General features: G+C 38.1%; 1 protein-coding gene across 2 annotated transcripts in view; it reads right to left on the minus strand.

The window, feature by feature from the left end:
- Positions 1 to 15517, minus strand: part of PDGFD (platelet derived growth factor D) — a 247727-nt gene extending 232210 nt beyond the window's left edge. For both annotated transcript variants that reach the window (XM_011926641.1, XM_011926640.1), the window contains exon 1: positions 14930 to 15517. In XM_011926641.1, the coding sequence (XP_011782031.1) occupies positions 14930 to 15053 (124 nt within the window). In that variant the 5' untranslated portion in view covers positions 15054 to 15517. The remainder of the gene's footprint in view (positions 1 to 14929) is intronic.
- Between the last annotated feature and the right edge of the window lie 1357 nt (positions 15518 to 16874).

Here is a 16874-nt window from a genome sequence, read left to right on the forward strand (position 1 = left end):
AGATTATACAAAATAATACAAATACAAAGTATACAAAATACAGATTTGATACAAAATCTATATCAAATACAGATTACAAATACAAATAACAGGTTAAACCCTCCAAACATATGGCAGGATTCTCCTATTCACAAATCCTTTAAAATCAGCCAGAAAGAGTAATTTTTAAAAATGGTCAAGTGATAAATGAGAACATTCTCATTGCCTAATTCAAATTAACTCACAAATGAAAAGAAGTATCAATGCTGGTTAAACACAGTTTTTCCCATTCATGGCAGAGAAATGAAGTGCCAGCTGCTGTTTTTATTAGAAACTTTTCAAATATCAGAAATGTTGCACCTGGCATAAAAACTGAGTAGCATGGTTTATGTTAGTTTATTAGATGACTATAATTTTTTAAGATAATACATGAAAATAACTAGCAACATCAACTGTACCAGTGTTGATATTATAATAAAATATAAAACACATAAAACTTGCCCATGCTGAGTTTTTCATCTCCCTAAAAAGTGACTCGGCCGTTTCAACACACTGAAACGATGAGATACAAAAATAGCTCTCATAAATTAATCTTTTATGTTGGAAGTAGACCAATGGTAATATGTGTTGTTCCAAATAAATGATCTTAATGTCCTAAACCTATACTGTCCAAATTGGCAACAACTAGCCACATGTGGCTATCAAATCTTTGAAATGTGGCTACTTTGAAATAGGATGTATTGTAAGTATAAAATTCATAAAAGATTTTGAAGATTTTATATGATGAAAATTTAAAATAAATCACATTAAAAAATATGAAACATTGTAATATTTACATATATATTGAGTTAAATAAAATATATATATTTTTTAACTTTTATTTTAAGTTCAGAGGTACAAGTGCAGGTTTGTTACATAAGTAAACTTGTGTCACAGGCGTTTGTTGTACAGATTATTTCATTACCTAGGTATTAAGCCTTGTACCCATTATTTACTTTTCCTGATCCTCTCCCTCCTCCCACCCTTCATCCTCTGAAAGTCCCCAGTGTGTGTTGTTCCCCACTACGTGTCCATGTGTTCTCGTCACTTAGCTTCCACTTATCAGTAAGAACATGTTGTATTTGGTTTTCTCTTTCTGTTAGTCTGCTAAGGATAAGGCCTCCAGTTTTACCCATGTCTCTGCAAAGGACAGGATCTTGTTTTTATGGCTCCATAGCATTCCATGGTGTATATGTACCAAAATAACTTCATGTATTTATTTTTACTGTTTTATGTGGTTACTAAAAAACTTTAAATAACATTGGCTTATATGACATTTCTTTTGGACAATGATGGTTTACAGTGGCAAGGGTTTGGTTCAATTTCAGCTAAGAACCTCGGGTTCAGAAATTCACCTAGAATTCTCTGAGACTGTCCTAAACTCCAAATTTCCAGTAATCTCAAATTTTGCAAATCCCTCACCTAAGTACAGTAAGTTCTCACTTAATGTCATCTAAAGGTTATTGGAAATCGCAACTTTAAGTGAAAGGATGTACAGAGAAACCAACTTTATTATAGGTTAGTTGGTATAAACAAGAATTAAATTCCTATGGCATAATTCTGGTCACAAAAGCATCACCAAACTTCTAATTAAAGACCAAAACAGTTCTAATACTCAACACTGAAATAAATGTGAGCTATACATACATTCAAGAAAAAAGTGAATAAAAACAAGTGCGATAATTATATACCCAAGTTTGGTGAATCAGTGAATGATGGCAGTGATAGTGGTGGCGGGTTAAGTCCAGGAATAAATGTTTGCAAAGCAAACATTGGAAAGTACATCCCCTACCATCACACAGCTCAAACACAAACAAGAACGAACATGGCAGGCTCATGGAGTGCTTTCCTGCTGCTCCGTTTACTGTAGTGCACTTGTATGATTATCTTATACTTGATGAATTTATATTTTACAATAACTTGTATTCATTTATTCATCCCATTTTTAACCCATTTGTTCCAGTTCAGGGTCTCTGGTGGCCAGAGTATATTCTAGTAGCTCAGGGCACAAGGCAGGACCCAGCCCTGGACAGGATGCCATCCCATCGGCCAGCACACTCACACACACCCACACTGACTCAGACTGGGACCATGTAGATGCATCAATTCACCTAACAGGTACACCTGCGGCATGTGGAAGGAAACCAGAGTATCCAGAGAAAACCCAGAAACTTCACACTGGACAGTGGCCCTGGCTGGAAATTGATTTTTTGTTTCTCATCAATATTACAATGAAATGATGGTGAAGAAATGACTTTATTCTAGGACCTGCTGTATATATCTTCTGTTACCATCACTTAATATATACTATGGTCATTGTACTTACATATATCACATTACATCAACATATCTAATGTAATGCTGGGACTAGTAAGGGCTCTGTGAATGGTAGCTATCATCATGTAATTATCACATCATTTTCAACACTTTGACTTCGGAAGTTGGATGAATACAAACCAACTAAAGTTGGATGAATACAACCCAATTTTTTTACGTGCAGCAATGATGTAGCTGATGCACACCCATCACTGATTACTGTTTAGCACATTGATAGAAAGCTGTCTCCCTCTCTTCTCCTCTTACTCTCCCTTTCTTTTCTTTCTTTCTTTTCCTTCTTTCTTTAGGAACTTCCTGCAAGTCATAGTGGCCAACTAACTGGTCATGTATCCATATTTTGTTCAAAAAATTATTTTCAACCAATCAATATTTCTAAATTGGATTTTCATGAACTTTACACACGCATGCAAACTGGATGCATAAATAGTACAAAACAGTAAAAGAGTTATCTGAATTATTTCAACATATCTTAATTATATTTAAAATTTATTGATATAATACATAATAGAATTGTATATTAATGATAGATTCCCATTGTTCTTTGATTTTTCAAAAAATGTATCCGGAAAATATGAGACTTTGTTAGTTTAATTTACATTCCCAACAAAGAGAGAGGGAAAATAATACATCATGCTCAAAGTTGTCTTTGTTTACTGCCATCCAGTGGTCAAATAATTACATCGCACATCAAATATTAAAAAATTAAGTCATACTGGGTTGGTAACTGAGTCTACAAATTTGCTTTCATGTTCAGAAACACGTATCCTAAAATTCGAACACACAAAAGAAAAAAGTCAAGAAAGTAAGACTTCTGGTTCTAAAATTAAAAGTTACTTTTCTGCTCAAGTTTTAATAACTGAATCATAAGGGGTTGGCCTTTCATTTTCAAATAATATTGTTCTCAACAGCAACTCAACCAATACAGATATTTTTCTATTGAACCAAATATTAGGATAGGTAATTTATGGCTATAGTTTGATCATCAAGACGGAATCTCGAAATTAAGATTCTTAAAAAAATATTCTAGGTCACATAACGGTGGCACTCACGTGGCATTGCTTTGCCCTATGTTTATTCACATACATATTTTCTCTCTTCGGCCAAAGTTAAGTTGTAATAGAGCAGAGACTGTGCCTTAGGTTTGACTGTTTCTGCTCCATGGTGCCTCACCCAGAGCATTGCATGTAGTCTCTGCTCAACAAGTAGTTATGTTTTTTGCAGTTGGGTTTGGTGAAAAGTAGTAAACTGAAGAATACAAAATATAAGGCCACAGTGGTTCTTTCTGACGTATTTAAATAATCCCAACATACACTGTACTTAAACTAAATTCCAAGTTGCTCTCACTTCATTCTATCTTGTTTTTTAATTAACAAATGTTTATAAATCCTTTAATTACATGTTTAGAAACTTTGTCGATGAAATTTCTGTTATTACAGCAAATGTACTTTTATATCTTGTTCAGTAGCAATTCTTGTCATCAGTAAAATAACATATAGTGTAAACATATTTCTCTATAAATTTATAAATGGAAGATGCATTAATTTTCTGTTAGCCTTCTATCATCTATCTTCTACACTGACTCTTAAGACTTGTTTCCTCATCCTTAATTTATTTTTACCTCTTTTTAAAACCCTTTCATTAAGTAGCAGGAATTTTATGTAAATGTACTCAAATACTAATATTGCAAAGGCATGACAAAAAGGATTCATTCTAGTCAGTGGTTAGTTTTTTTTGTTTTTGGTTTTGGTTTGGCTTTTTTAAAGACAATTGAAAATTATCCACATTTCACTGATAATTGTCCAAAATTAACCCAAAATATGCTATGTCCAAGGTGGCAGTCTAAAAGTATGTGTAATCTTAGGGTTCTCAACAAAGTCTTTTGGAAACATATAACCAATTCCTCACATACACCACTGTTCATAATAGATACTAAAGCACTTAACCACGTTAAAAGCACTCAGGAAATATCAGACATTATTATCATGCATCCATAATGATAAATGTTAATTATTTTAAAAACTTTATAATACATAATTATTTACTTCATGTTCACTGTGCATGCATTTCAGGCAAATATGTTTCTCTCTTACCTTCACGCCTCTAGGTTTCTCCACATCAATGTTGCACAAGCTCTTAAAGCTTAAAGTGTTCACAAATTAATTTTCTATCTTTATGACCTTCTCTTATCTGTTCTTCCTGTTTTACTTTCTATCTTGTTCAACAATACAGCAACCACCCACACAATTAAAGCAGAAACCTGATAGCCACTCTTGATCCTGAATTTAAACACTCTCTCTCTCATTTGCTTAAAATCTGATAGTGAGCACGCTCATGTGGCCTAAAGATCTGTCATTAAAAAGGACACTGACTGGATGATTTACAGATTCATCAAACCTTATTGAGCTTCTCCAATGTGCCAGCCAATGAAATGGACAGTGAGGATGTTCAGCTGTATTAAATATAGTTAGCAAATATATATTTTCAGATGTCAGATATGTGAATAAACGAGTAACATTGTAGGGCTTATGATAGAAATACGGGATAAATAAAGGAGTATCAAAATTTAACTGAGGAGGTTTGGGAGTCGGGGAAGGCTACATAGAGTGGTGCAATTCCTCTATCTAAAACATGACATATGATCTTTACATTCACTCAACAGTTCATTCAAAAACAATTGTGAGGTGTCTGGAAGAACCACAACAGAAAGGATTAATATGATTAAGGGATTCACCATTGGATGAATAACCCAATATTTTACAAACTAATTACTTCACACGATTATTTACTGAGTTGGGGAGTTTAATTACCAGTGGAATTACTCATTGTATACCTCAAAGAGTAAAATAAAAAGACAGGGAGGGCTCAGTAACAAAGTGGAAGCTACAAATATATTTTTGGGGGCCATTTGCAAACAAGAAGCAACTGACACTAAATAAAGATTGATCCTCCAGAGAGGAGCAGTGAGAAAAGTGAGAAGAGAAGTCTGAGGTCTGAACCCTAGAAAATATGCCAGTATTTATAGGGCATACAGGAAGACCCAGCCAAGGAGACAGTCAAGGAAACAACAAAGGGTATCCAACAATATAAGGGAAACAAGCCTATGTATGTGTTCAATGCCATATTTTATAGTGATAAATACCCTTTTATTTTAAAAAATGTTTTATCCTCAAAAATGTTATATTAATAGTTGTATAAATTGATAGGGTACAATATGACATTGGTTTTATCTTTGAATGTTCTTTCTTTTTCCTATTAACATCATCCCCCATTGCATTCTAAAATCTTTCCTTCTTTCTTCATCATTCATCATGGCAACAGAAAAAGAGTAAAACATAAAATATGCTTTCTAAGGCTTTCTCTAATATTGCTTCTCCAAATAACCTAAATGGGTCCTGCGTTAGTTTTGGCTTTATTTCTATCACCATTTCAAATGTGTCATTTAGGAGTAGTTAAGACAAAGGAAGGGCAGCGTCAAGGCAAAGGAAGAAAGTTATTCAAGTAGAGAAGGGCTAATCCCTGAAGAAACGATAAATCACAGTGACCTCACCCAGAGCGTTTCGGTGGAGCAGTGGGGATGATTTCAAATCACAGTGGGTAGAGGGGAGGAGAGAAGGAAGAGACATTGAGTCGTGGTGAGACTGAGAAAGTGTATATGATGGTAAAGTGAAGAGAAACAATAAAAGAGCTTTTGCACACTGTGGGAAAGTGCAAAGAAACTAGAATATACCTGTTGGCTGAGGGAATGGAGCCAATAAGAAGGAAAAGTTTAAAGATAGAAGAGTAGTATACTCCATGGAAATAGGTTACAGGAATTATAAAAAGGTGGAATTGTGCAAAAAAGAGGAACCAAGAGCACAACATATTCAGACACAGACTGACCAGAACAGAGTCTAACTCTGCAATTTCTATGGCTGCTTTTATGTTATAATGGCAGAGTTGAGTAGTTGTAACAGAGACCATATGGCCTGAAAAGTCTGCAATATTTACTATTTGGCCCTTTACAAAAAAAGTCTGCCAATCTCTGCATCTGCTCCAAACTATTAACTATTCTTTGCAGTGAAAATATGCAAGTTTGATAGATGTGTTTTCAATGTTTTCTTTCAAGTTATTAAGGATTCTGAACCCAACAGGGTCTAATCCAAAGTGCCAATAAAATCCCTGTTCACCTCCCTCTTGACTAACACAAATCTATTAGTTATGACTAGAAGAATGATAATAATAGTTTATTATCATCCAGGCTACAACCATTATTTTCTTCAAGGTTTCTGTAGTAAATGTTGTCAATTTCTGGTTGAAATACATACATACTTAAGGAAATACCATTTACAGTTTATGAACCTGGTAAACCTATCAGACATATAATCTGAACTTTCCTTTATGGCTCAAGGTCATTATTTTTAAAATCAACAACTTTACTGGGCTATAATATAGTTATTCCCCAGCAACATTCGGAGACAGATTGGAACTATTTTCACCTTATTTAATAAGAAGCTTCAGCCAGCTGGGCTTGCTTAGGTCTTATGAATGCTTTTCAAGACCTGGAAATAAAAAAGGAGGCAGGAAAACTTCTAGCTGTCACTTATCAGTGCTAACAGTGTGAATAACTCAAATCAGTTCTCTTATCTATTCTAATAACCTGCTCCTCTTCTGCTGTGGATATGAGAACCACATAAACCAGGATGATGTAATTATATGGAAAGTAAAGACAAATGGGCTTTTAGTGTCTACCACATGATCCTTATGAACACAATTTGTGACACTGATTTTAGCTTCTAAGTGGATTTGTTGCATATTTGTTAGTTCATTTGGTTGCATTTTCCATAGCTGAGTTTGCTAAACAGCTACATTTTGTAAAAGCAGGTGGTTGCTACATTGCTTATTAAATGTTTCAATGAAATGGAGGACTGGTCAGCATCTTTTCAGATTGGGTCTGAAAATACTTTTTCAGAACCAACATAGCACATTCAATCCTCACTTCACAGCTCACACCCAGCAAACATCTCTGAGCTCTTCAGTCCAAAGAAGGCATGCTACATTTCAAACCTTAAATATTCAAGATCCTAATACATACAACATGGGGGCTATAGTTAATAACATTGTACTATATTCAAGATCCTAATATATACAACATGGGGACTATAGTTAATAACATTGTACTATATTCTTGAAAATTGCTAAAAGAGTAGATTTTAAGTGTTATCATCACACAAAAAAGATAAGTATGTGAGGTAATGCATGTTAGTTTTAGTCAACACTGTATACATATTTCAAAACATGTTGTACATGATATATATATATAATTTTTGTCAATTAAAAATAAATTAATAATAAGATATGACCAGGCATGGTGGCATGTGCCTGTGGTTCCAGCTACTTGTGGAAGGCTGAGGTGGTGGGATTGCATGAGCCCGGGAGGTTGACACTGCAGTAAGCCTTGATTATGCCACTGCACTCAAGCCTGGGAGCTACAGCAAGACTCTGTCTCAAAAAATAAATAAAATAAAATAAAATTTTAAAAATGAATCCTAACAAATAAGGCTTCAAATCATGTTTGGCTTACTTTTATAGACAAAGCACTGCATCCAAAACTGTCTTCATGAACACACTCTATAAAAAAGTGCTCAAGTAAAAACCCTAAAATCTGAGAAAAGATGACATCTCACAATGAAAGACAGCTCCCATGCCTGGGCTGTGATGCTTCCACAGACCTCTCCACCTCCTAATTATACAAAAACCACTAAACTGCACACCCCACAAATCAGAAATACACACAGTATTAATCTGTCAATATTAAAGCTAACATAGAGATGTCAACATACCAGAGGGAAGATGAAGGAAAAGACATATTATTATGTGCATTATCAACAGTTATCAGAAACAAAGCATGCTTTATTCTTGCTCTGGAAAAAAAGACTCATCAGAAGAAACTATTTCTTCCTGTATGTGCACTTGTGCCCTTTGCTGTCCTATGGGCTTCCTCCTTTAGTTTTGATTTACATTTGGTTTTGAAATACCGTACGAGGAGGCAGAATATTTCTGCTGCCCCTTTTGTCTTGGATTCTTTCCTTTTTGCTGTAATGTTATATATTACTCCCTGTAGCTTTTTGCTGAAACCATCGCTCACATAACAGTGTAAAAATGCTCCCTTTTAAATTGCATTAATTCTGAAATGCAGCTATTTGAAAAAAAGTGTTATCAAACACTAGACAGGTTACCTGCATAATTCATATTACTTTATTGAGACCTCAGATACAGTTACAAAATAATATCTGCTGTGCTGAGCTGCAGAGCCTCAACCAGGGTGAGGGGACCTCAGGGATATGGTGAGGGCACCAAGGATTTAGGGATTTGGGTTTAAGAAAGTCATTCATGTCCCCCACCATCATATTAAAAATGAATGATTCCATCTGTATTCATGTCCCACAGGCAGCAGAGGTATAAGAAGACTGGCCCTGATCACAGCCTCGGTCTGGCAGACTCTTCAGGAATACTAGCACCCAGCAGTCAAACACAGAATGGGCCATGTCTCTGTCTAAATTACACCTTTCAATGCTTTCCCACTGCTCTCAGCATAATGGCCAAGCTCCCTAACATTACTCCCCATGCCTTTCGCTGTTGGACACTTGTATGCCCGTATTCGCACCTGGAAAGCTTGGCAAGTGCTGTTCTCTCCTGCTCCTCCCTCTCACTGCACCCAATGTCTGAAATGACTTGTCCAGAATGAACACAGCACGGTCAACCCCTGCTCACAGCTTCCACCCAGCAATCATCCCTGAGCTCCTTCAGTCCAGAGAAGGCATGCTGGATTTTAACATTTTAAAAATCAAGAATCCCAATGTATACAATATGATTACTATAATAATCACAATGCATTCTTGAAAATTGATAAGGAAGCAGACTTTAAGGGTTAAGTGTTATCACAAAAATATATGAGTAATGCATATGGTCATTAGCTTGATTCAGTCATTGAACACTGCATAGATATTTCCAAACAATATGCTCTACAGGATACATTTATACAATCTTTATTTGTCAGTTAAAACTAAATAATAAAATGACATTCTTTTTAAAGAGTCCTAAGACATAAAGCCTCGTATCATGTTTGCTTACTTTTACAGGCAAAGCAGCATACATTGCAGCCTCAGTTCAGACACCACTTCCTCCAGGAAGTCTTTCCCAATTCCTCAAGTCTATATTAGGTGCTCTTTGTGTATTCCTATCTCTCAGTGCATTTCCTTCATTAAAGCACAGATTACACTCTTTAGAACTTTCACACTTAAATTGCAAAATACATTTTCTCAAGTAAAACTCTTATGATGAACACACATAAGTGAAGAAGAAGTGTAATAATACATGTGGAGCTATTCTGTTGAAGAAGGGGTGGAGAAGCAGAAGCCACACGCATTCAGCCTCCTTGGTACCCGTGCACTGACCTCCACGGCACTTCTGGAGAATCCTGGTACTCTCCAGAATGCATCTGAAAGATATGTAATGGAACTGACAATTGTTTGTCTATATTGTCCACTAGGCAATACATTCCAAGAGGTCAGGAACCACGTGTGTTTCACTCATATTGTACTAGATGCTTAGTTACCTAGCACAATATATAGGAGGCATTAGGGATGTTAGAAATAATCACTGAAGGCCGGGCGTGGTGGCTCACGCCTGTAATGCCAGCACTTTGGGAGGCCGAGGCGGGTGGATCACGAGGTCAGGAGATTGAGATCATCCTGGCTAACACCATGAAACCCCGTCTCTACTAAAAATACGAAAAACTTAGCTGGGTGTGGTGGTGGGCACCTGTAGTTCCAGCTGCTTGGGAGGCTGAGGAAGGAGAATGGCATGAACCCAGGAGACGGAGCTTGCAGTGAGCCGAGATCTCACCACTGTACTTCAGCCTTCATTGAATACATGAATAATAGTTACAGCAGGGGTTAGCAGTAGAACTTATGATAAAGAACTATTTGTCTGCTACCTTTCATCTTCAGAAGACAGTTAAGATCAAGTAAAAAATGATCTGAAAAGAGCCTTGAAAGAGGTTAGGTAGCTCAGGCATTAACTCACCCTCACCCTCAGGTGATCTTAATCCTTTCAGAAAGATCAATGTATTCCCTGAATGGCATGGCACAGTCAAGGTAGATACATTCTACACCTGGTTCATCCATCTAAAAGATTTTCCTATTTTAGTAAAGGGAAGGATTGTATGAAGGTGTTCCAGAACTGCCTTTTTACACTAATCTGACTTCAACACAGAAAGTTCAAGACTAATTTCCAGAAGGAAGATGATTTACATTATGACTCAGCTCTTAGGGACAGAGACAGAAATATGCATATCCTTCTAGACTCTTAGAATGACAGGGCTCTGAGACCACATATGCTCAGAGTTCCGCGTGACATCAAGCTTATGCTTATTACTAGTCATTAGAGATCAGTGACTCTGTGGCTCTGCTCCGCTGTTTGACTCTTTTGTTCTGAAACAATACAGTTTTGCTTTCATTCACTGAAAGGGAAAATCCTGTGGCAAAAATCACTTAATAAACTCATTATGGTCATTAATGTAACTCACAACCTAGTAGCATCCTCCACTACATGGTATACAGACACTTGGCTAAACCCTGCTCTTTAAAAGAGTTTCTATAAAATGATATTATCCATGGTGGCAAGTCAAAGCCATGCTACATTTAAAATATGTAATCACAGCTATGCTTTACAAGATTATAGACTTTAATATCCTTAGAGCTGGACAAAAAATACATAGATGGGATTCTTTGCTTTCAGACACTTTAAAAATAATGTATTGATAATTGTTCTCTGTTTTGTTGCCTTCCCTTTAAGCTCTGATCTTCGCACTTAAATCAATGTGCTATCATCAACGATGACAATAGAAAACCACATTAAGAAATGAGCTTCACTACTTTAAAATCTAAGACAGCAGCACAATTACTAAAACTGCAGGCCTATCACTAGATAGTGCTGATGTAATAGATGACTCAAGTACTATTATACTGACCAAAGATAACTAATTTCAGAATTGTTTACCATCAACACCTATACTTTCTAAAAGCAACAAAAGGTCAAGAAAATGAAGAAAGCTCCTAGACAGGAAGTTCCATGTAGTTAGATTTTAAAATAAGTAACCAATATTGTCAGTTAATTGCTATCTTTACACTTCTTAATCTGCACACTGAGCAACACTTAGTTTTGGCCAGTTATTATTACAAAAGCACCAACTGCGTAGGCGCTAAAATTAGAATACGTAGATGCTACTGCTAAATTAAGATTTTCTTTGTGACCAGAGGCAGAAATGTGTATCAAAAGTAAATCAGTTTGAGCAAGAATAATAAATATGATATAAGTGTAAACATTCTATTAAGTACTGTAAATTTTTATAGTTTAATCCTTCTTAGTTATAGAGCCTCATGTCCTCCTGGAGATGGGCAACAGATTCAACTACCTTCCTTCATTGGGCCACATTTAACCATTCTACAGGTAGAAAGGCTCTGCAGATATCCCTTCAGAACAAGAATACCCTATGATGGAGAGTTCTGGAAGGCCAGGACACAGCAGCAGATCAGCTTCTTATAATGTGTAGGAGGAGACTACCATTTGACAACCCCAACACTATGTATTTCCACATCAATTTCTTAGCTATTCCAGGTATCTGGAGCTATTAGGCATAGTATATCAAGAAGTTGTGGGGTTTTACTGTGTTAGGCTAGACAGAATAAAACACACCTCATGCCCTGTACAGGACACCTGGCTTCTTTGCCCCTTTCTTCATCCCAACATTAAGCAGCAACTAACAGGGCCAGCAGGAACAAATGAAAAGCATTCAAGTATGTTCATCATCAGGTAATGGTTTCTAAAACTCCCAAAGCTCACTTCTAGTTTTTTGTTGTGATTTCCTATCATTTGCAATCTGAAAGCCAGATCTTCTAAAGACCCTAAATAAATATTTAGAAACTTTCATTTTCTATTTTCCTCCTTTTTATATTCCATGTTCATGTCCTCCTCAAGCTTTTATCATGTCTTAACCTGATAGTCAAATGAGCAAGAATATCGTCGTCTTCAATGAGTCATTAGAAAAATTTGGAAGAGCAGGTTGACAATGTCTGGAATCAGAACAAGGTTTTAATTTAATAAGTTATTACTTTCTCTCTGTCAGCTATAGCCATTAAGATTTTCCAAGTGTCGTCTAGAATTTTTCATAGCCCCATTATTCTTACTCTTTCACCAAAACTCTATGCCAATGTTTCTCAAGAATTTTTTCACTATTGCTAACCTCCATCCCTTAAAGACTCTTTTTAGACTTTTCTTCTGATCACTCTCCCTCCTTGTGATCGGTAATACCACAGAAATGTATATCTATTTATATCTGCTAGCCTTTTGAAGGAACACAGACCATTGCAATATCTAAGACTGTGTTCACCCTCTAAGATCTAATTGCACCCCATTGGGGGACAATATTGCCCCTCTTGAAGAATGCATACTCATTTAGGAAAAAGCTGCCATTTGAACATTTTATGATGTTTATTTTATAAACTAACAATCCATTATGAATGTTAACATTTTTTACTCTATAGAAAACAAATTTTAAGGTATAACTACCTTTTTCTCCTTCCCAGTCTTATTTGTAAGATGACATTGATGTTGAGGAAAGTATTGAGCAATCAGAACTAATCAAAGAGTGTGTGTGTGTGTGTGTGTGTGTGTGTGTGTGTACTGTTAAAGTAATTGCAAAACAGTTTTACTAAAATATGAAGAAATGAGAAATCCAGGGTAGTTTTTAAAGCTTTCTTGAAACATACCATTTCCCATACAGACTGGATAGATGTATGCAGATGTATAGAGTTTTAACAATGAAACTAAAATGAGATTATTCTCTTTAAAAAAAAAAAAAAAACCCTGCTGAGCTACATAACTTGGTTTTAGTCAGAATCTTGGGTTAATGGGCAATGGTTACATGCTTTTCATTTTCTGTCCTTGACTTCTTGTAACTGATACTTGGGAGGCTGAAGATTACAAAATTATGGCTATGAAGTCATGCAAACTATAAATGGAATTTTACTCTATGTAGCTAAAAGGACATACAAAGTGCAACTAATAACAAACCTACAAGATAAACTAGGAGATCGGTCCCTGGTGAAAACATTAAAGAGTAAAAACAAAAAACCAAAAAAAATTGGTGTTGGGCCTAATCCTTAAATGTAGTTTAAAAAAAAAAAAATTACGTGCTTTTAACTAAGACAGAGAGTTACCAAAAACTCATGGCTGGAATCTTTTAGATAAAAACGCTATGAAAAAGTAAGATGACTCTGTGGCTTTCCCTGCTATCAATCTACACCACTTCAGGTGACCAGTACACTGATATCCGCAGTCTACACATCATCAGATAACATAATGAAATTTTGGTTTCCCTGCAAAGTCCAAAAGTCATTTAGTAAATTCCAAATTAAGGACATACCAGGAAAGAAACTGATACGATGGCTAATACGAATTTGCCAAGACAGTCAAATACTGTCAGCTGAAACTGTGAAGCCATCAACAATTGCTTGGTGGTCTCCTTGGGAGATGTGTTAGTACTTTAAGCAAGCAGGAGAGACAGATACTGATGTAGGAAAAAACAAAATCCAAAAGCCTACGGGTCAGTTCAGGTACATGGCAGAACAGCTAAAATTTACTGGGAACATCAGCTACAGTTAGGACTTGAAGGATAAATCAACTTCTGGTTTAGGTGGAGTCCCCAGAAAGTAAATAAACTCAGCTTAGGGTCTCTGGAACCAGTGACCCAGGTGTCCTCTAGAGTAAAGGAAAACAAACAAGCTGGCTCGGGACCTCGCTTAGGACAGCTGTTTTGGGAGCTGTGCGCCTTGCAGATAGTTGGAAGCCGCCTCTGCAAGGAAACTAGTAGAAGCCCGGTGCCCCTGTGGTGCAGATGAAACCTCAGAAGCCTTCGTCTCCTACACTCTAAGCTTCTGAGTCAGGGTGAACTTCAACAGGAAAGTCACTTAGGGGACCTAAAGGACAATAAGCTGCACGTTGCCATTTCCTGAAAATAAATACAGATAAATTGTCACTGTTCCAGATATAACTGCTGGACTGAAACGCATGATTTCTCCTCTCCCTCGTAAAAATAAATAAAATAATTAAATTAAAATAAACGTACATCACCCAGGGAAAGCTACTCTTGAGTCCTTCCACCTATCAAAATTGCCTAAGAAAGGTTGAGTCTGACCAAAGGGCGGCGCAGCTTGCAACTTTCGCCAACTCCAGGATGAGGCACCGCATCCTGGTACCAGGGGCTTGGACACCAAAAAGACTTCTCTAGGGTGCAGCAAGACGAGCCACCTGGCTTATACCTATCCCCATCAGCAGGAGTCCCACACCTCTCAGTCCCATTCCGGAAATGGAGCTCTCTCAGGACTGGAGACAAGCAGGAGACGTCCCTCCCCAAACAATGCATTCAGCACGAGTTCACAGTAAAGATTCAAAAAGAAAGGGGAAAAACATAGAAAGAACCATAACAATAGCAAACATGATTTTTTTAAGTTAAAAAACAAAATGAGTCTCTTACCATCTCTCCTGAGGTTGGCGTTGCGCAAAGCTTTGATGGATGCGCTCTGCGGAGTTGCAGAAGTGTCCCGACAGCTGCAAAAGTTTGCGCAGACTAGAGTGTAGACAAAGATGAGCCGGTGCATTTGGGATCAGCGACTAGAGACAGCGTCGCTCCAAGAAAAAGCCGGGTTCCGCTCCCGGGACCGACGCCGCGCCGCCTTGCGCTCTAGCCGCCTGCGCTCGCCCTGCGCTGGCCCGGGCCGCTGTGCTAATCGCCGAGCTCTCCCCAAACTTCCTGCATGCTGAACTTTCCGAGCGCGTGTGGGTGCCGCACTTCCTTGTGGTGCTGAGTTGATAAACGGTGACGGGACAAACAACAGGTTGACGTTTGTTCGCCCCCTCCGGTGGCCGGTAGCTGCAGCACAGGCTGCAGGGGGCGGGCAGCGCCGAATTCAGCGGGGCAGGCGAGCGGAGCAGCCGCGTTTTCCAGCCTCGGTCGCGGCCCCTAAGAGGCGCGCACTCGGGCTCAGAGCGGCGGCGCGAGCACCTCAGCTCCCCGGTTTCCCAGACCGGGCCTAAACCTGCTCTGCCACTGAGCATGCCCAGTTTAATCGCCGGCCGGGACTCTTCCCACCATCCTGGGCTTTACCCTGCTGGTTGGACCTGAAAGGGCTCAGGAAACAGTGGCCAGGAGGAAGTGGGAGAGGGTAGAATCCCAGCACTTCTTTAGAGGTGACTGGCACATCCACCCACAAGCCACAGCTCTCCGCCTTGGTGATGGTGGGATGTGGGGACGGGGACTGGAGTTGGGAGTGTTTATTTTACAATAACCAAAGTGAGACTCTTAGTTAAAATTTCACTGTGTATCGTGAAAAAGTACAATACAAGGGAGCTAAATTCTGAGCTTTTCTTTGAGCTCCCGTCAGTGTGACCTTTGAGTGAGTCAAGGGTACCTTTTCAGGGAATAAAATAAAAATAAAAGTATATCACCCAGAGAAAGCTACTCTTGAGTCCCTCTACCTTATCACAAATGCCCTAGAAAAGGTCGAGACTGATGGAACGATGGCGCAGTTTGCAATTTTCGCGAACTCCAGGATGAGGCACAGCCTCCTGGTACTAGAGAGTATTGGACAACAAAATACCTTTTCTAGGGTGCAGCAAGATAAGCCACCTATCACCCAGGGCTGTAGATGTGATGGGCCATGTGGTGCAGTGTACAATAAGGGCAAGAAGTCTTTACGAGCGTTTTTATACGCACTATATAAAACAAGAAAGGGCAACAGGACAGGGTGGGGTTGAGCAGGGACAGACCGAGCAAGAGGAAGAAGTTGCAGAACACTCTGCTCACTTGCCTTCACAGTCCATAGGAAAAGGCATGGGTCGTTGAGGCTTTTGGGATTCTCCCTACTCTGTCTGGAAGCTCAGCAGTCCAGAGGGGCTGCCTCTGGTTTTACGTCTTGCATCTGTCTGCCCAAGGGACTGTATTTGGAAAACGAGTGAGTCCAGACTCACTGCTCAGTAGCTTTGTCTCCTTGAGCAAATCATCTGATCTTTCAAGGCTCAGTTTCTTTATTTGCAGGAGCAGCAATTTTTAATTTGTATGGTTGTGGTGAGAATGATGTGAAAAAATGTTAAGCATATTGTTTTGTTTGTAGCTGAATCCAAATCCAAATTTTTATAATTTCTCAGCTTCTCGTTCATGAGATCTAGAAGAGAAAATTTTCAGTATTTTTCAAACCTTCCAGCCCCTGAAAGTCTGGGATATGGTAAGTGATATCCATACACCGGGAACTTTAAGTGACTGAGAAGGGCAGGAAGTTCTGGAAAAGATAGCCTTGTCAAGCTATTATACCATCCAACAAGGACTAGGTTACATGTGTCCCTTCGGCGTAGTCAAAGATCAACATGTTTCATCTCTATTGACTTTTCGGACTAAAATGGTATTTTACAAAATTTAGGTTTGT

The sequence above is a fragment of the Colobus angolensis genome, unplaced genomic scaffold (assembly GCF_000951035.1).
Source record: "Colobus angolensis palliatus isolate OR3802 unplaced genomic scaffold, Cang.pa_1.0 Scaffold7, whole genome shotgun sequence".
NCBI lineage: Eukaryota > Metazoa > Chordata > Mammalia > Primates > Cercopithecidae > Colobus > Colobus angolensis.